Raw genomic sequence first — 21,387 nt, forward strand, 5'->3', positions numbered from 1 at the left:
TTCTTACAGATGAACTACTGGATATAAAGCAGCTGGCTCTGATCAAGCAATATAATTGGCTGAGAGCCGTGTGTTATTTGCAATAACATCGCAGAGTACAAATGAACACAGACCTGGCACTTTTGTGTGACTCATGTCACAACAATTGTTTCACAGAAGTGTGTTGAAGTGGTTAACTTTTGATGACATAATAACCATTAAAATGATACACATTCACTCCTTCGACTCTTATGGCAGTGCCAAATACATTCCTTCAACAATGTAAAGGAATGCGCTCGGGTGGCGCAGTGGTAAAGTCACTGCCCACCGGCTTTGTCGAGCATCTACACTCTACACGAACACAATTGGCCCGTGTTCAGGGGAGTGAAGCGGGGCGGGGCGGGGAGGGTGATATCGTCATTGCACATACTCCTACGGGCTGGGGGCGGCACCTGTCAGCGGGGAGTGTTGGGCGGGAGGAGTAGGACGAAGGCTCTACGTCCTCCTGGTGGGGACTCCTCACTGGCAGGCGAGTCAGTAGGATACGACAGCAGTGACAACACAGAAATGTGTGTGGGGAGGAATCAATTGGCATAACGACTAAATTGTGGAGAAAAAGGGGTAAAAAAGAATTGGCTACTCTAAATAGAAAAATTTAATAAAAAAAACAATGTAAAGGACAGCGATGGCCACAATGTGCACGGAGTTCAGACGTCATCCTTCAGACCTGATGAAGACCCATGAGGGGTTGAAACGTTGTCCATATTAAATATTAGTAAAGCTATTAAAGTTGTACGCTTGGAGCTCCATTACAGTGTGCAGACTTCCCGACGTCATCGTCCCACTCAATGCACCGTCACTGATGGTGAAGAGGTGGAGCCTGTTCAATCATCGATAACAATCTCTTTTGAATTTAACACTGTAATGTTTGTAGGAGAGGTCAACGATTACTTTTTGGCCAAAGGAAAGGTAACTGATGACTCTCTTTTACAAATCCTACATAGAATCAATTAGATATTTTTCCCTAATCTGTTGGATGGTGATCTAAATATACAATCCAAGAATGCTACTTGTGTCCAGCAGAGTAGCCTGTCTGTTCTGTGTAACAGTTAGGTGGTGAAAGGGGAAAACTCCATTCAGTCTGACTGTACCCACCTCTTTAGCTTGAGGTTCAATTCCTACCCTAACACCTGCTTCAGATAACCCCGAGTCAAGACAAACAGATACAAACACTCATTCATCCCCACAGCCATTGCTCTCCTCAATGGAAGGAAAAGGAGCTAGCTTGACCCATGTAGGCCTACGTGAAGAATGATGTTTATGCTGATTTCTGTTTGTGTTGTTGCCGTTAGATGATTTCATTGATGTATTTTGATTGTAATGCTGGTCATACTTTATACTATATAGGGCTAAATTAAGTCTTAAGTCTCAAAACTTAATACCTCAGTGTTTAATTCACAGTATGTTGCAAATTAAGCTTTGATATGATGCTATTTACTTTAACACACAACCTCAAGTGTTATTGGTTAAATATACCACAGAATGAGAACAGAAGTAGGAGCACTGACCTCACGATCGAAACCTGCCGCCACAGTCACGATGTCTCCGGTCTCACTGTTGATGGTGAACATGTTGGGGATAGGGCTGTGTGGCGTCTGGGACAGAATGCGGTAGCGCACCATGCCATTGGCCGTGGTGTTGTCATCAGCATCGAACGCAGACATGTGCATCACATATGTACCTATGGAAGAACGGAGAAATCTGTCAAAATCAACCAACTTTACTAATACTAAGGGTGATCATGTCTTTGCCACAAGTGTCCGGAACGACAGGATATTGTCAGGATATTGGAGAAGCTATATCAGCGCAGTCTTTTAAATCACTTCTCAAAACAAGTTTTTTTCTGTATATCTGTTTATTATTGTTGTTTTACGTTTTTCCTTAACTGTAAAGCACTTTAACTCTGTTTTGAAAGGTGTCGTCTCGTCATATAATGAGATAAAGTGAGCTTGACGTCTTGTCAAGTGAGAATATGAAAGGTGCTTTGTACAGTAAATAAAGTGTATTATTATATTATTATTAATATATCTAGGTACACAGATATATATTTTCACACAGGAATGCTCAGTGTAGCCGTAGAGTAACCCTTCACCCGTTCATGAGTACAAAGATCTTTTTAAAATGTTTTTATCTTGTGCTGATTCTTTGTAACTCTGTGACAAATCTCTGTCTGTTATCCATCCATCGACAACTCTGTCTGTCTCAGTCTCTCTCCGCCCACTGGGTTGGAGGCCAGGCTAATTGCCAGAGATAGTGATATCATGCCAGTGACAGCCTCTGTCCAAGGATAATTGTAACCGTGGCGCCCATTTCAAACTTCATTACATTTCAAAGCAACATTTGTCAGTGACTCGGCCAGAGGGAGTCGTCTAATGGACTCTCTGGGACGAGAGGAACTGCACATTTGGTTTGATTCCAAGTTGAAACGCTATCAATCTTCTATCCATCTCTTTTTCTGGAGATAGAGGGATCATGGGGGGGTTTAAGAATTGCAGCACGCCACACATCGCCTGGGTAATTTCATTAAGCTGCACTCTTAGGGGATTTAATGAGGACCTTTGTACGGGCGTCCTTCACTGTGCCTGATGGGATTATGTCCCTTTAATATTACTATTTACAGTTTTTCCACAAACACTTTGATATTAATTTCAGAGCCTTGAGTTAATTTTTCAAAACCTTGGAATCTTCACGACGGCTTCACAACGTCTAATCAAAACTCTAAAGACTGTTTTCAATTGCTTGGATACAATGAACTGAAACCAGAGATAATGTATGTATGTATGTATGTATGTATGTATGTATGTATGTATGTATGTATGTATGTATGTATGTATGTATGTATGTATGTATGTATGTATGTATGTATGTACAGTATGTATGTATGTATGTATGTACAGTATGTATGTATGTATGTATGTATGTATGTATGTATGTATGTATGTATGTACGTACAGTATGTATGTATGTATGTATGTATGTATGTATGTATGTATGTACAGTATGTATGTATGTATGTATGTACAGTATGTATGTATGTATGTATGTATGTATGTATGTATGTATGTATGTATGTATGTATGTATGTATGTATGTATATGTATGTATGTATATATGTAACGTATGTGTAGTTTTTGCCCAAATATGTAGGTGAGGTGACTGATTGTCATAATGATGAGGAAATCAGAGGACTGCTGGAATACTCAATTCTCAATGTTAAATTAACAAGATGGGGTCTGGAGCTCCCTCCCGATAGCCGAGTGGTTAGTGTGCATACCATATCCGCTTCAACGTGGTACAAATCCCAGGCCATGCAGACGATTTATTGCATGTCACTCCTCTCCTATCTCATATCATTAAAGGAAAAAAAAGCCAGAAATAAATAACTTTAAAAAACTAAAATAATTGATCCCATGTGGATCTGAGATTTACGTTGATCGATCGTATATCATGATATTTTGAGTCTTTTGAACCAATATTATTCTAAAATGAAAGATGTACTCAAACATATTGATGCATAATGCAAGGTTTTGAACAGAGGACAGGCATGTGATACAAGTGCTGTGAGAAGAAATGTGAAAATATGGGGTGTTTCTAGAATATTCTAAAATGCTGGTTTATGATTATTGTTCAGCTGAATGTCCTGTATAATAATGAGGATTGCTGCTGTGTAGAAGGAGATGGGAAGAATTATGTACAATACTGAAGGGTGATTACACTTGCTCTATGAGGTTAGACATACATTAAGCCAGGGGTGCTGCAGTGTGGTACATTTAATCCTCAATCTCCTCTCCATCCCCACATACAGTACCTCTCTGCTTTATGGACATTAATAACCGGATAAATGAACATCCACCACAGGACAAGATCCTCCAACTGTTCTGTTGCTTCAGAGCTTTATCGCTTCAGTTGTTTCACTGGTGTGGTCTTACTTTTTAATGACACCACTTGTCTTGTTCCCCTGAACCCCTCTAACACCCCTTAAATAATATCAGCTGACTTGAACCAGCCTTTCTTAAACTTAATCTTCCTTAAATTTTTTGTTGATTCATTATTTAACCATTATTCCATCCATCCACATTATGTGACTACCTGGCTTGGAGCCTTCGTCCACAGATCCGTTGTAGACCTGGTTCTTGAACTCGGGTCTGTTGTCGTTCATGTCAATGACATAGATGTAGAGGTCTATGGGGTTCTCCACCTGGTTCCCGTTCATGTCCACAGCATGGGCTCGCAGCTGGACACACACACACGCACACACGCACACGCACACGCACACACACACACACACACACACACACACACACACACACACACACACACACACACACAGGGAGTAAGAGGTTAGATTAGCCCCATTTGGAACATCTCCCTCCGCTGTATAGCTCCGAGATGAGGTTCCACATTACTAGGTGCCTTGGCCAGTCAACCCCCATCCGCATGCGCAGTACTGCTCCCGTAAGATTGCATTGGGAAAACATGCCACAGGCTGACTAAAAAAGCGATTTAAACGCTTGTTTCAAGCCGTCGTTTAGATTTTCTTGAGCGCAAAAATGTAAAACATCTGAGTGCAGGGGGGTCGACCTTTACTTTTTGGATACAATGTGCGGAAAAGGGTAAGAATCATGCATAGTGTTAAATATTTGCCGGTGTCCCCCCCTACAGGCACCTAGTAGTGTGTGTGTGGAACCTCATCTCGGAGCTATACAGCGGAGGGAGAGGTTACGATTGGAGCTAACTAGGTTAGATGAGAGTTATTAGGTGAGCACAAAATAATGAACTGGAAACTTTGTATTTATGTTTCTTTTAAGTGTTACAGGATTTTATTTTATTTTGCCTTTGTGTTTGCACTGGCCTTATTGGAGACATCACAGCACAGTAAAATGTTAAGTAAATATTTGCAAGGGTTTTTAACGGAATTAATACATCTTGTGAATTCAATGAACAATATATTAATGTGGCACTCAGACAACCCTATTCATCCAGTATTGTGGATGAAACTAGACGAGAGAATTACAGTATGTCTGAAATTAAACTAATTTAGTTTTTGGAGATAATTCATATACTGTAGATTAGGGGTGGGACGATATATCGATATCGCGATATATCGCGATACTTTCTCCCGCGATAACTAATCGATATACTGCCAAAAAATATCGATATATATTTTGTGATTTCCTACTCTGTATTTGTGTAATGATGATCGTGATATATCGTTGGTGAAATTTCATGCAATATATCGTGATATCGCAATATATCGATATTTTCAGATATCGTGATATATCGTTGGTGAAATTTCTTGCAATATGTATTGAATATCGTGATATCGCAATATATCGAATATCGTCAAATATCGTGATATATATTGTTATCGTGGGCCTAATATCGTGATATATATCGTATCGTGAGGTACCCATATCGTCCCACCCCTACTGTAGATATTGGTAAACTGGATATTTTTTGTTATTTATTTATTTTTAAGCAATACTCATGTTCTTGTCAATGTGAAACCAGTACCAATTTTCTTAGCATTGCACCTGTATCCATTATAAGGCTGGGTGTTTGTTCCTGCATCACAGTTTGGGCTTTTGGTCCAAAATGCTTGTACGGTTTGTTTGAAATACAATCCTAAAGTCTTTCAACATCCTTCTGACTTCACAAACAGTCAGTCTATCCATCAGAAATTCTTCTCTGCTCTGCCCAGATCAATAGGATTGCCAACTAAGTTTCACACAAAGTTTAGACATGAAATTGATGCTGAGGCCAATGTAAGATAGAGAACATGTCCAGAATTCTTTCCCAGTAATGAAATCTATAAGAGTTTTCATTTTCTTAAAGAGGAAAGATATGAAAAAACAAATGAACTTCTATGTTCTCTCCAGAATGAGTTTCACATTATTGTTATTATAACTTATTGGGCCTCATTCACTAAGCTGGTCGTATATTTTCGGCAACAGATGGATATGAGAAAAGGAACTGGTGAGGCAAGTAAGTGGAAACATATTTTGGAAGGAAAGAATGGGAGGATGAAGGCTTTGTAAGAGAAGATTTTGTATTTTTATTTTTATTTTTATATATTTATAATCTTTCATTTTATTTTAGGCAAGGAGAGAGTAGGTAAGTGAGCTCTTAGTGTCTCATGAGAGGACCACAACCTGGGCACCGCCTCGACCATGACAGCCAGATAACTGAAATAGCCTCCAGCCAACAATGAGGCCTGTTTCCTTGTGGCAGGAAATAGAATAAGGAGTCTTTTTTGCTCGTGTGCCTGTCCTCAGACACGTTGAAGTTACTCTCCAATGTCTGCCTCTCTACCCGTTATCCTCTATGCTATCCTCTTCTTCACTGCCTCACCGCACCCTCCATGGCACTGAAATAGCATCTTAGGTCTCTCTAAGGTTAATTTGACTTTACTTTTCTCCCTGTGCATTGTCTGATCTTGTCCTTCACCCAATATCCCTGCGCACAGTACGCAGCCATCGCATCACGCCATACCTGAACTGTGTAAGAGCCAGGCCCTTATCTCTACCCAGACCCCCCCCCCCCACACACACACACACACACACACACACACACACACACACACACACACACACACACACACACACACACACACACACGTACTGTACATCATCCCCCGCTCTCCATTCCTAATTCAATAATGTCAAGAGTCAAAGATTACCACCCTGTTTAAAGAAGGCAAAATGTAATTGTGGGTCCACATTAAAGTTATTATCTTGAAAGGCAGGGGGAGAAAACAGAGCGTGCCAGGCAGAGCTCAGCTTTTGGCTCAGAAGCAGCATCCTGATGGAGATAACGGTGGACCCAGGAACACTGCGAGGCTCCAAGCTTTCCTCTCAGAAGAATGTGTGTTGCTGCACGACTGCCTTTGAATTTACTTTACAAATGCTTATTCTTTAAGAAATGAGGGAGAACTGGACCATAACTTTGTTCTGCCCTTGACTGAAGTATAGAGGTAAACAAAACAAAAGTGAAGTCAAACTTCAACTTTTGAGAGTGCCAGAGAGGTTTGCCTGGAAGCAGTCACTGGATTGAGGTTATATAGGATGCAGTTCAAGGATCATGTTTTCAATAAATAACCCATACTGCCGACCATTTCTCAAAGCATACCTTTTTTCTTTGTATTTATTTTTTCATGAACGCCATTTCCATTCATTTCAGTATAATATGAAAATCATCTAGCAGAGACTTGAATCTTGCTTGAGGTAAGTAATCCAAAAGAATCTATAACGAAAAAACATCACATGGATGCACCTGGGACGTATCATCAGTGTTGTAGCCTGGGGTCATAGGATGTTTCGGGTCTCGCAACATACACCCTCACCCAGGTGACCCAGCCAGGGTTGATCAAGCCCCGACTTACGTCCCAGGTAGCTACCCACGGTCAGTCCTAAATAGGGAAAGACAGGGCCACTCAATACGCTTGTCCGAAACTACTCTGCCAGGAATGGGGGAGAGCGGAGGCTCTGGCACGTGGAGGGGCTAGGCTCTGTGGATGGCCTCCTGGCCGGGCTCCTCCTCCGTCTCACCAGGTCCAGGACCTGAGAGTTGCACCAGACTCCCCCGCTCAAAACATTTCATTCTGGTGTGATGGTGTCTTGGCCCGTGGTGGTACTGCAGGCTCCCTGCAGTACCACCACCAGTACCAGTACCAGTAACATTATTGTTCTTTTTTTTAGCTGAATGCATATGAAACATTACCTGGATAAAATATTGATTTACGCACATTTCAAACATCCATGACTTCTTAACCCTAGAACACTAACGTTGGGTGAATTTCACCTTGAACAATTGTAATTATGTGATTTTCATAATGTTGCTAATGTCTGAAGTGGGTGGGTCCTTGGGTACCTTCAGGATACTCACTGACGTCATAGAAGGTAGGTTTGTTTCCCTGCCCCATCCCTGATTTTTTTCTACAAGCAGGTCTCCGGGTGATTTTCACCCAACGTTAGTCCCATACTCCCACAATGGTCAGCTGATGCAATTAGACTGTGCCTTCACTGGACAAGGCTCACATGTCCCAGGAATGGATGGACCAAAGGAGAAGTTCCCAGCTCCATTTTTGGGCGGTGAAACCGCCCTTATAAGTGAGGTTTGGAAATTTGTACAATTATCCTGCGCTGTGATTGGCCAAAAATGTACCCCGCCTAACCCTGCACCGTGATTGGCCAATCACAATCTATTCAGGACTGTGATTGGCCAGTGTCACATGACACATGTGCATAGCCCTATATAAGAAACCATAACTTAAGAAAAACCATAAATTTGTTTTTCTTAAGTTATGGTTTCGTCCATCATAAAGCGTGTTTCAATAAATGTATTTATCTTTTGTACATGATTGGTTGACTCCATTCAGTATTGTGATTAGCTAGCAAGACACCGCCCACTTCACACAGGGTGTGATTTTTTTTAAGGAATATATATTTTTTAACAATACCCACATTTTTCACAGATTTTGCTGCTTTTGTATAGGGTCCGCCCATGATATCTGTTTTTCGTTTTTTTGTAAAATGTAATATATTTAATAAATATTAAAGAAGACTACCTTACGATGGCAATTGTAAATGTATTGTTGTGCTTTAATATATTTTTTATGAGATTTTTTAAAAATCTATTATCTGTTATCTATTATAACGGGTAAAATATACCCAACGTTAGTGATGGTGTGACAATTTTCAACGTTAGTGTTCCAGGAGTAATTATCAGCAAGAGAAGCTGATAATTTCAAGGTGGTTTGACACCTGAAAGTTTGAATTAAAATAATAATTATTCTAAAATCTAGCAAACGGTGGCATGCTTAGCAAACTGGTTGTGTCAAGTATAGAGAGAGTCAGTCAATGGGCTGAAGATGCCATACCAGCGGTATGGATCTTTAACTGCTTGGGTTCTTAATATTGAGGATCAGGTTAGTTTTGCTAGTGGCAGTTCAACAGAAGATCAATTTATAATCCATCGCACAACAGCATTCCTTCACCAAGTACAGATCTTCAAGCTAACAAAGTGTTACACTATGACGTGTTGTTAGCTTGAAGATCTGTTCTTGTTGACAAATTGTTGTTGTTGACATGTGCATCCTGATCTGTCCGTTCAATAGCTACCCGCTCCCTGTATAGATGGACACTATTCTTCTGCAGCCAACATGGGGTTTAACTTAAACCTCCGTCAGCAGGCCTGAACAAATCATGTCATCGATCGGGGGCCCTCTCCTGGGTATAAATCTGCTCAGCTCCTGCTGTAACACTGAGCCTGCCAGTCGGCTCTGTGGGACTGTACAGTTCATCTAGGTTCACATAAGAGAGAGACAGAGACAAACACACCCAGAGAAAAAACAGAAAGAACGGAAAAGGAATCTATGCAGACAAACTCGTGCGTGCGTGCGCGCGTGCGTGCGTTAAAATAGACCCATGATGGTCCCGTTAAAGTTAAAAGAACACTTTAGAATTTAGCTGTGTAAAGGCTCTGACAAACAAAGCTGTCTTTTCCTGATTATAAAAGACCAGATCAGATTGGGAGACTTCGGGTGTTAAATAGTAGCCCCTGCACACACTGCACAGACTGCAGGCACCTGCGTGAGAGAAAATAAATCTACCGTAAATTCTAAGATACTGAATACATGAATGAATAACATTATCACCTCGCAAAAAGGCAACAAACTATGTAAGGAATGCAGCTCTTTGAGTTGTTGAACACACTCCTGCAGTGGGTGAGTTAAGTGTTCATTTGCAACGTTGACATTGACATTTCAGTTTGGGTTAGAACCTTAAGAGAGACAGAGTGAGGCAGAAAGACATATAGACGTAACTCACATGGTACGATGAGCACAGCTCTCGATCCAGAGGTTTGGTGACAAACATCTTGCCAGCTAGAGGGTCAATGCTGAACACCTCATTGGGTGGCTGGTCTGCTCCGACCCCTGTGACGCTGTAACGGATCGAGATGTCCTTGTCCTGGTCTGAACGGATCTGATAGAGAGAGAGAGAGAGAGAGAGAGAGAGAGAGAGAGAGAGAGAGAGAGAGAGAGAGAGAGAGAGAGAGAGAGAGAGAGAGAGAGAGAGAGAGAAAGAAAGAAAGAAAGAAAGAAAGAAAGAAAGAAAGAAAGAAAGAAAGAAAGAAATAGAGAGAGAGAGAGAGAGAGAGAGAGAGAGAGAGAGAGAGAGAGTTGATCATGTTTAGCCAAAATTGTTGTATATGGTAATAAGTGGTAATTGGTGCATTTATAGCGTCATTCTTCTTTGTGCTTTACAGTGTGTAATACATTGTAAATTGTAAATGTGTCCACGTTTAAGCTCATTCTGAAAGATAAAGATCTACAGTAGTGTATTAAGCACAGTGCCAGGCATGTGTCCACACATGAACTAACCACCGTGCAAGCCTTCCATTTCCTTCCATTAGCAACATAGCAGCCAATGAAACCACTCTTTCACACGTACACAAAATGCAGTATGTGTGAGTGCACACGGACACAGTATCAGCCAGCTTCTCTCTTCTAATCAAGGACTATTTCAGGCCAGTGCCACAAGTACACCTAAACAGTCTGACACTGTCCAAAGCTGTCTCCATCTTCCTCTCATGGAACCAATGTAGCTTTTGACACGCCAGGAAATCTGCCCTGCCGAGAAAATAGCTCGAGCAACTAACAAGGACAAGGGAAGGACACACGATATTAGACAGGTGTCATCTTGGCTGCTCCTAGCAGTGGAATAACAACAACCTGTCATTATCGCCAACACTGCCATCATCACCGTCCTCATCATCATCATCATCACTGGGGGTGGAGGGGTAAGGGAGCAGGGGGGACTGTGCTCATATCTCTGTGAATTACTACTGACAGCTGAGGTAATTAACGAGCTCCTCCAGGCGTCGATGGTTATTCTTATTACTTCAAAGAACGCTTACCTCGTAAAACAGATACAGATTAGCAGCTCAGTTGAACTCACACTGCACCACTATGACCTCCTCTGGGGGGCAACACTGATTCCATCTACCACTATGACCCTCCTCTAAAAAAAGAATTATGTGGGGACCGAAGCCATAGTTTCAAGTCGACTTGGTCGGGCAGAGATACACTGGTGAGGTGACACACACACACTCACTCACTGACAGAGATTTTGTGAATTTCTAGATTATTAATCATGTATGTAATGAGACATGAGACGTATCTCACACACACACACACACACACACACACACACACACACACACACACACACACACACACACACACACACACACACACACACACACACACACACACACACACACACACACACACACACACACACACACACACACACACACACACACACACACACACTTAAACACCCACTGCACTTCATTTTATAATAAATGATAAAGGAATTCATTTTCAAGAGCCCTGATAATCAAAAGCAATTTTTGTCTTCCGCTTCTCCCCATCTTGCTCTGATACACTTTATATTGTTGTATTGAGAGAGAGAGAGAGAGAGAGAGAGAGAGAGAGAGAGAGAGAGAGAGAGAGAGAGAGAGAGAGAGAGAGAGAGACTTTTGACTTTTAAAACACCCTTTATTAAAACGTTACAAAGCTCACATTATACGGTATGCTCATAAGATGCTCTCACATATAGTACAAAACAAATCAACAACAAACATAAAAACAATAACACTCTGGCCACTTTTACCTAAAAACAAGGCCAAACACTAAATCATCATCCACCACTGAACAGATGACATCATTGCAGCACCACTGTTGAGCTAAAACATTTTCACTGCTTTATGAAATTTTAAATCAACCCACACCCTTACCAGTGAAATAAATACACTGACTATCCTGAATCACTCCTCTTTGTATCTTGTTTCGCCTTGTGAGATATATTGACATGTTTGCATCACCCAATAGAACATTCCTGCAGCCTGCCCCAAAAATAAAAGCCACTTTAGACCACATTATATAAAACAATGAAAAAAGATTTTCGAGTTGTTATCTGAGAGCGCGAGAGAGAGAGAGAGAGAGAGAGAGAGAGAGAGAGAGAGAGACAGAGACAAAGACAGAGAGGAGAGCTAGTTAGTTAGAGAGAATGAGAGAGAGAGTATGTGTGTGGTGAGGGAGGGAGCAAAGGTAGGGACTGAATGTATGAGTGTGGGGCAGGAAGAGAGAGAGAGAGAGAGAGAGAGAGAGAGAGAGAGAGAGAGAGAGCGAGAGAGAGAGAGAGAGAGAGAGAGAGAGAGAGAGAGAGAATCACTCTGCATCAGAAACCAGACACAGGCTAAATGACCTATTTGTCGACAGATCAAAGCAACTCTCTTCATTACTGACAGCTTGTCTAGGTCTTAAGGAGATCTTATCAGTGAGCTTAGCTCCACTCTGCCTGGCAAAACTGGTCCAAATGGAAAATGATCATGATACTGGTTCCCCAGGGAAAACAGGGCTGAGGAGATGAAGAGAATGGATGAGAACACACTTCTACCACTACTGTAGAGAGGCTGGGGATCTCTGACCTGTTAATATGCTATTGTGAGTGTCCTCAACTACTATACAGTACATAACACTATAATAAACAAAACTACTGCTATTCATAAGAAGAAGAAGAAGAAAGAGAAGAAGTGTTACATAACTACTGTCTTCTTGGATTTTTGTTCTCTAAGGGCGGTTTCTCACTGGATCCGTTTGAATCGAAGCGTTCCCGAGTACGCTTGGCTGGCCAGCATTCACACTGCCCAAGATCCAATCGCACCAAAGAACACTTGCATGTATACCCCCGATCCTATAGGTGGCGGCATGCACATAGTGTTTCTTCTGTGGACACAGACGTCATCAACTATGCGACAATGTTTGTGGTCGTCACGCAGAAATATAGGGTTGCGGCTGGAGAGCTATGCTGGGGAGGGGAGGCGATATCTATGTAAGTGCACGGTCTTTGGGGAGCCTCGCCCCGAAGCGGGGAGAACGCACTGAGCGCTCAACACAGTGAGCGCACAGAAGTCAAGCCACAGACTTCTGTGTTGTTGACGGACAACGGATGTACGCTTATGAGAAACAACACAAATAAAACCTGGTGAAACACTTGTGTGCATTAGCGCAAGATGAGGATACAGGAAACATTCAGTCTAAATGTCCAATTTGCTAACCTTCACAACTACTAATACTTTTGTATTTGAAACTTTAAATTTCTCTAAATATTATAAACTTTCACGACAGCTTAAGTACAAAAATATATCATTTATGAAAAGGCAACTATAGTAGCCTATACAGTGAAGTCCGACTGAATGACTGAAACCTTGTATTGTGAATTGTACTTCCATGTACTGTTTCTCATGTCTCATGTCTAAATAAAGTACATCAATCCAACGTCTTTTCTTTTTTGACTCTCTTGGTGTGGGGATTATCTGGCACATGTATGTATCTGTTATGAAAGAGAAATTGCATCATGAGTGAAACGGCTATAGTCCTTGGGAAACTATAAACCTACGTAGGCCTACATCTAAATGAGTTACCATATTTACTTACAAATTTCAAATTATAAAGCCTTATAAGCTATATATTTCTGGGATGCATAGTAGCTGAAACTCCACAAGATACCCACAAGATATACTATATGCGCTGCTCGCGCACCTGAAATGCGCGATGGAGACCCGCCAATGTTTCATGACTGATAGACATGAAAGAAGGCCCTTCACAGCTAATAGATAATTTTAAATTTTAAGAATCGGTTCAGAATTGAATGAGTAAAATTGTTAGAAAGGCTCCCATAATATAAGTTGATTATTATTTCAATTGTTATGTTCCACCTTAAGAGTATGCACCAGCCCACCTTAAGTGCGCAATGCATTCTGGGGCGTTTTCATTCATTCAGTAGCACCGGCTAGAAGAGCAGTGTTTTTGTTGGCTGTTTTTGTCGAGTTTATATACCGTCACCTATTCCAAATAGCGGGCCACTTCCGTCTAATGGTACGCTTGCTTTCACATTGCAGCGTACCGTACCCGAAAACGCATGATCCGGATCCGAAACTGCCTCCGGAGGTGGTTTCGGGAACGGAACGGTTACCCGTTTCGCGGGTCGATTCGCTACATTCACACTAGCCAAGCGGTCTGGAGTGCGCACCCGGGACCTGAGTGTGAAACGGCTCTAAGTATGTTCAGCGTGCCGGTTGGGCAGGCATTGTCATCTGCATTTGAGTACTTGCGTGTTGTGTTGTGTGTTGAGTATGTTTCAATAACCCTAAGATGAATACATTTTCAAATGGGACTGCACAGATGGTGAGTACTGTAGATGCCGTCATTACTGTGAGAAGAGATGACAGCATCACACTGTAGCAATGCGAAAGATTGACATATATAATCGTAAGCGTCTTTGTATGGAAAGCATCCACTAATTGGCATCCACAGCATGGTATTGGCTGGATCTATGTGAGTTAACCTTGGCTGGCTACGCTATTTAACCTTGCTTAAACTTTACTCTAGCTGGCCGTGACTAGACTAGACTACTACGCATATGTTAGCATTGGCAAATCTCTGTGTTGGATAGCTCAGTGTTGGTGGCTAACAGTACATTATGCTGAACGGCCTTAGCTGATTATGCTGAGGGTGTTTGGAGCTCTGGTAGTGTCTGACCTCTGCCTTGTGTGCTATTGGAACATAAAATAACATATGACTGTTGTATTTATTAGCTTCAACACACACACCTTTTGTCCCCCCCCCCCCCCCCCAGATTTAAGAGAGAAGAACCGCTTGTGGTATGCATTAAGGTCATTATAACAAAAGAAAGAAAGTTCAAAATGACAATATTGCAGCCTCTCACTTTCAATCGTGTAAAATAAATATATATATTTATATAGAGTTATGAAGGGGGGAAAGTGGGCCGGAACGGGCCGGAACGGGTCAGTACGGCCTTCCGTTAAAAGATTCAGCGCCGGTACGCCATACCGGGAAGAAGAGCGGAAAGCAATGCTGTCAAAAGCCCATATTGTAACCTGCCGCGAACGCATGTCCAACAAGAAAACACGTACTAACGTTAAATCAACATAAGTTAGTTAGTTTTCTTATAACGTGCTTCTAAATCGTTCCAGTGTGTTTGTGTCAAAGTATTCCGTGCTGTTTGTGGTGTTTATTTACTCCACAGAAAGGTTTCGTTCAATCGCAAGACACGACGTCAATGTTGTCTGTGGTGCGCAACAATGACTGCCTAGGATGCGTCAGTTCACTTTACAGGTTGCAAATCCCGTTTAGAACGGATACAGAAACAGCCTTTGTGTGTGCCTATTTGTGTGTGTGCGAAAATTACCGGATACAGTAGGCGGGCTCTACACAGGATTGGATCACTGAGCAGTAAATAGATCCCCCCCTTCACAACCAACCAAACCACACACTCTTGACATGAGGAGCACTGGCAGAGACTAATTAAATTCCACCAACATTCTAAAAAATGTTGTGGTTGGCCCAGGCTGACACATTATTAGGATAGTTAGTTTAGTTATGAGTTATAATTATGTTTAATTTAATTTAAAACAAAAGTAATTTAACACATCTGCGGTACATAGCCTACACACAATTTGATTACATTTTCCTATATATTATATCAAGTACTTTATGTGGTTGTCATCTCAAAACAGTTTAATTTGTAATTTCAAAGAAAAGTAACTGTTGAGGTTGATGTTGATATTCATATTGAAGCTGATTTTTTTTACACATTTGTAATTTTTAAGAAAAGTATACCTAATTGTTGAGTTCTAAACTGATATTGACGTTTTGTGTCAACATTAACACGCTATTCTATGATACATACACCATTTGATTTAAATATATCATTTTATATGCATAATATCATGTGTTTGTAATTTCAACACCATACTGTACAGGCATAAATACATTTAGTGCATGTGTTCAGGGATGCATGAATGGGGAAAACAATATGAGGAGGTGAAGTATGAGGTATAGTTCCGGCAAGAACTTCAAGCCACTTTCACCCCTGGGGTTGTGTAGTAACTAGTTAGAACCCTGTTAAACATGTGTTTTAGTTTAGGTTTTAAGTTTTAGCTAAACTCCCAGCACCACTGGTCTAAACATGTAATGTTGTTGTTAGTAGGAATAACCACAGAAGTACCTGGGCGGAAGTGGACTACGGAAGGGGAGGAGCCAAACCAAGTTCCTGTTTCTACACAAAAAAAGAGGTGGTAAAGACAAAGGAAAACATCTATTTATTTATTTATTAGTTTTTGGGGGTTCTCAGATTGGTTCTTAGCCAGTGCCTTGGTTGACATCAATCCCCTGCTGTCAGAAACTGAAGGTCTGGGGGTCGTGACCCCAGCTAAACCATCTCCCACTGAGCCAGCACTGTCAAACATGACATACACTACACTGCACTTCTGTTCCCTAAAGGAAACCAAAGCCAAATCTAAAACACAGCTAGGATTTATGTCAGATGTTCTAGACTGTGACAGATTTTTGCATTGGACACAATTTCAGGTATGCCTCTATGTTCTCAGTCCGGTAATAGAAAACAGCATGTTTTATTTTTGTGATTGCCTCCTAGCTTTATTCCACCAGCCGAGACATTTTGAGAGTGGACCCACAGTGTAAGATGTGGCATCAGTCACTATACAGTGCAATCACGAGAACACAGATCCTTGTTGAACCACTTAGTGTTCTATTTAACAATACACATCATTTCATACACATGAAAAAAACGAGAATCCAGATATACAGCTTTGTAGTGACTACAGTAAAAAAAACTAAAACAAACGGAGGCCTTGCTCTGTATAGCTTCTTTCGGAAGAAAATAACAATAAAATATACTGTACGAAGCACCCCCCCCCCCAATAGTTTGATGTTTTGAACAATAATGACATGTATAGGATTCTGAAGTTACTTTAGGAAAATAAAACTTTGGTAAAGATGAACTGTGCAAGGCACAGACAGATAACAGATAAGATACAGACAGACAGAATATTGAGGGGAAAGTAATGATATGAATAAAAGTGAACTAGCTGCTGGAATGCATTTCCTTTCATGATGATTTCCGAAAAATCTTGAAGGCATTCAGTACAAGTACACACACTACCCGCATAACCCACACACACACACACACACACACACACACACACACACACACACACACACACACACACACACACACACACACACACACACACACACACACACACACACACACACACACACACACACAATAGCAAAACACAAACACACTCACAAATAACACACAGAGGCCTGTCATAACTGTACCAATTAGGGTGTGTGGTGTGCTGGTGGTTCAGGGAGTGACTGTGCTGCAGTAGCAACTAAGCCCAGACAATGGCACTTGCAGGAGACAGCAAAGTCACAGCAAACACCTAAACATCTGAAAGCCATGGAAATAGCTGGGCCCACCATAGCTTGAGAGCCCTAAACAAAGGGAGCCGGGTGTTCCAAATAAACAAGCAGAGAGAGATGTTCCTTTAACACTATGGTGGTGAGGCTGTACGGGCAAGCAGAGACACAGAGGTACTGGCCAACAGGTCACAACCTGAGCTGGTTAGCTCTGAGCAGAAAGAGCATCGACGAGAGGCAGATGAGGAGGAGGCTGCGATCTGCCAATAGATCTTATATTTGTATGCTTGTTAGATCTTATATAACTGACATAACCACACAATAAAACCAGATGTCACCCGTGCTTCTCTGTAAAATACAGTAGACAAGCACACACAAAGGTATCAATTCGAAAGGACCATACCAGTGGACTGGCATGTTTAGCTCATTGAGTAGTTTGTTTGATTCACGAGGAAGCCATTAGATTCCGTACATTTCGGTATGGTATGAAGATTAACTTGAAACTTATAATTGAAATACCCTAACCCTAACCCTTGAGATAGGTAACAAGTGGCGCAGGGGTAGAGTACCTGTCCACCACTGCGGAGGGCTGAATCGTGTTCGAGGAGGGTGATCTTTGTCCTCATACAGACTGTTATTACTAGTTTTTGTATCTACAGTATGTTTTTAAATGGTGCTTTATTTAGACAGCAGCGCTCTCTCTCTCTCTCTCTCTCTCTCTCTGGCTGTCTGTATCCCTCTTTCATTTGGGGATTGATTGAATCATGAACTATGAGGGATGTGATGACTTCTTTAGCCACTCCCACAGGCTTTGACAAGGACAATATGAACTGAGAACCCCCCCTTGTCATGAGACACAATCTGGATGATTAGACTAAAGACTGAGGGAGACATTGAGAGAGAGAGAGAGAGAGAGAGAGAGAGAGAGAGAGAGAGAGAGAGAGAGAGAGAGAGAGAGAGAGAGAGAGAGAGAGAGAGAGAGGAGAGAGAGAGAGAGAGCGAGTGAGAGCGAGTGAGAGAGAGAGAGAGCGAGAGCGAGTGAGAGAGAGAGAGAGAGAGGGGGGGGGGTAAAGAGAGAGAGAGGAGAAGGAGGCAGTGGGGTAAATATGCTGCTACTGCACTTTTGTCAGTCATTTACCCCCTCTTCCTGCATGTGCATTCTACAGTATGATGTCCAGCTTCCATACCCCTCTCTCCCTTCCTGGGTTCCCTCCCTTGTTGTGCTCAAATTCAAGATCCAGCACTCTGCAGCCAGGGGGAGAAATGCAGACTAGAGAGAAAATATGAGTAAAAAAAAGAGAGAGAGGAGGAAGAGAGGAGGGGGAGAAGCAAAGTAGCTTTAAATTGACTGCCTCAGCAGAACTCTGTAATGGGATGTGAGCCCTGCTGTCTAGAAACAGGAAGCCAGGTGACCAATGGGACATCGGCCAGGGGTCGCTGAGGACTGTGATTGGACACTAACCTGGCACGAGAAATCTTTATTGCAAAGTGGTGTGAGCAGAGGGGACGGAATCATCTATCCTGACCGCACATTGTGGCCTTGGCTTGATCGAACGCTGCCCGCCTCAATCTGTCTTATGTTGCCCCCATCGGTCTAGTCTTACCAACATCCTGTTGCATCATCCTGTGGTTTTCTGTGAACACAGCTGGAGGGGCGGTTTGGAGAGCGTGGTGTACTGTAAGTGTAGGCTACAGCGCCCCCTTCAGCCTAGTGGGAACATTACCTCACAGGTCTCTTCAGTTAAACACATGTGTACGGATGGACCCAGATGTACATGGCTATTTGTGTTTGATGTTGACTGGGTGGGAGCCCGGCAAAATGGTTCCTCTTCCTGCCAAGTGTGCCCATGCCAAAGACTGGAGGGTGGCTGGACCTTGCCACACACATGCGCATACGCACGCACGCCCGCGCACGCACGCACGCACACACACAGTCTGACTGCAGGACTGAATGTGTGTCAGAATGTTTCTCAGGATGTTCTGGCTGCTACTAAACCAGCGAGGGATTTGGTTTGGCAAACTCCACCTCAGCCTGAGTCCAGCTGTCATCTTGACAAATGAACCTTGGAAGAGTGATGTGTGTGTATGCGCACGTGTACATGTGCATCTGCACTTTTGTCTACGTGTGCATGTGTATACAGCACGTTGCATGTTTCTATTTGGTGAGCATGTTGACATTTTGAAGAACAAAATACAGTACAGATGGCAGCTGTTCACTTTGCTTACAGCGCAACACCCTTCCGATATGGATCAGAACACAGCAGAACCTGGATCAGGGCCAGCTTCATGGGGCCAGTGTCCACTAATCTCTTTCAAGTCTGGGGGGAGGTCATGGGGGGAAAAGGTTATTGACAACCTGGACATGCACCAACAGCCCCACTGGCTTAACACTAAGTCCTGTGCACAGCCAGTGACATTGAAGGCTGAACCAACATCAAAGAGTAACGTTCTATAATGAAACGCTTTGCATATGGCCTCAAATGCACCGCTGACCGCTATCCCCTGTGTGCTGTTCTGCCAGACCCAGGGAAGGGAGTTATACACACCAACTCTGCTTTTATGAGCAATGTGGGACATTTAAGCTTTTACAAGATGTTAGGAGCAAATGTTCTTTTCTCCTGAAAATGATGAGCAAATAGCGTCGTGTAAAGAAGGATTGGGTAGTATACTACGGGCTGGGGAATGCTCATGAGCGAGCAGTAATAAAGGAGCCTACAAAGTTAAAATACATAGTATAAAAACACCTGCAACTTTGAATCTGGTCCTAAACTATTTATCATTGCGGCGGTTTCATCTCAAGATAAGTATTTCATTGCTCGATGAGGAATTTCATTATGCGCATACACTGTGATGTTTACTTGAACTGCATATTTTACGTATCCCACCCCCCTCATGTCTCTCTCTCACACACACTCACTCACCCCTCTAACTCTGTTTTCTATTTGCGTACATATGAGTGTACATGTGTGCGCGCATGTTTACAGTTTATGGGTGGGGGTTAGCAGCATGCAAAAATGCTGCCACCCCAAGAGAGTATGCATTAGTTATGAAGAGATTCTGACTTTCATTGTGAATGACAAATTTAATAGGATCAGATTATTCTGCTACAGGCCTCAATTTAGATTGCTCTAATATTTTACCTAAAGGAAAGAAAGAGGCAAAATGGAAAAATACAAGCACATTAAATTAAGTGAGATAGGAATTTTACATCAGATGTGCATCCAGAGGAGCTGCGATTCAATTCTATCTCATGCCCAAGGACTTTGTCCCAAGCAATAACCCTTTCCTTCCATTTCCACTAAATGTTGTTTATTTGTGATGAATCTGGTTTTCTTTTGTTAGGCCCCTGCCACTGGCAGCCATGCGATCATTATGGAGGAGACACAGATTTCAAGTGCAATACCTGATGTGATGCCTCGTCTGCCTGTCTGTCTCTCTTTGCCTGCATGCATGTCTTCATCTCTGACAATCTTTCCGTCCAACTGTTTGGGTATGGAGTTACATTTGTGTCTTTATTAACCAAACAAAAGAAAAACATTTGAGAGAGAAAAAATATAAACAGAGCAAAGAATAGTTTTGAATGAAAACAAATTAAAACAGCAAGCGAAAAATAATAATTTGTAAGCAAAGGAAATTATATAAACAGAACAAAAAAATATTTTTAATTAAAACTAATTAAAAACGCAATCAAAAAAATATATTTGCAAGCAAAAAAATATAAGATTTGAAAGAAAATAAAAAAGAATTGAGAACAAAACTTTTAAAATTCAAGAGTAAAGAAATAAGGAAAAACTGTTTAAACTACATAAAACAAAATACTTAGTAAAATGTTTGGGAAATAAAATGTTTTTAATGTTTTTTTTCCTCATTTGCGAATGAAAGTTGTTTTTTCTGATTGCAAAATGCCTTCTCTCTCAAAACCTATGTCTTTGGTCTCGATTTTTTTTTCTCTCTCTTGGATTTGTTTGTGTGAGGGGTTAAAGTTCAGAAGGCGGGTCCTACGCTGATAGATGTAAGACACCTCTCCA

At 41.8% G+C, this 21,387-nt stretch overlaps 1 protein-coding gene across 1 annotated transcript in view; it reads right to left on the reverse strand.

Annotated features, from left to right (window-relative positions):
* LOC308097153 (cadherin-4-like) overlaps nt 1-21,387 on the reverse strand; it is a 246,033-nt gene that overhangs the window by 33,372 nt on the left and 191,274 nt on the right. The window contains exons 6-8 of the mRNA XM_080444778.1: nt 9,867-10,022; nt 4,129-4,273; nt 1,548-1,720 (exon numbers count right to left, since the gene is read on the reverse strand). Of these exons, the coding sequence (XP_080300904.1) occupies nt 1,548-1,720; nt 4,129-4,273; nt 9,867-10,022 (474 nt within the window). The remainder of the gene's footprint in view (nt 1-1,547; nt 1,721-4,128; nt 4,274-9,866; nt 10,023-21,387) is intronic.

Source organism: Gymnoscopelus braueri, assembly GCF_963280865.1.
Source record: "Gymnoscopelus braueri genome assembly, chromosome: 12".
NCBI classification, from domain to species: domain Eukaryota; kingdom Metazoa; phylum Chordata; class Actinopteri; order Myctophiformes; family Myctophidae; genus Gymnoscopelus; species Gymnoscopelus braueri.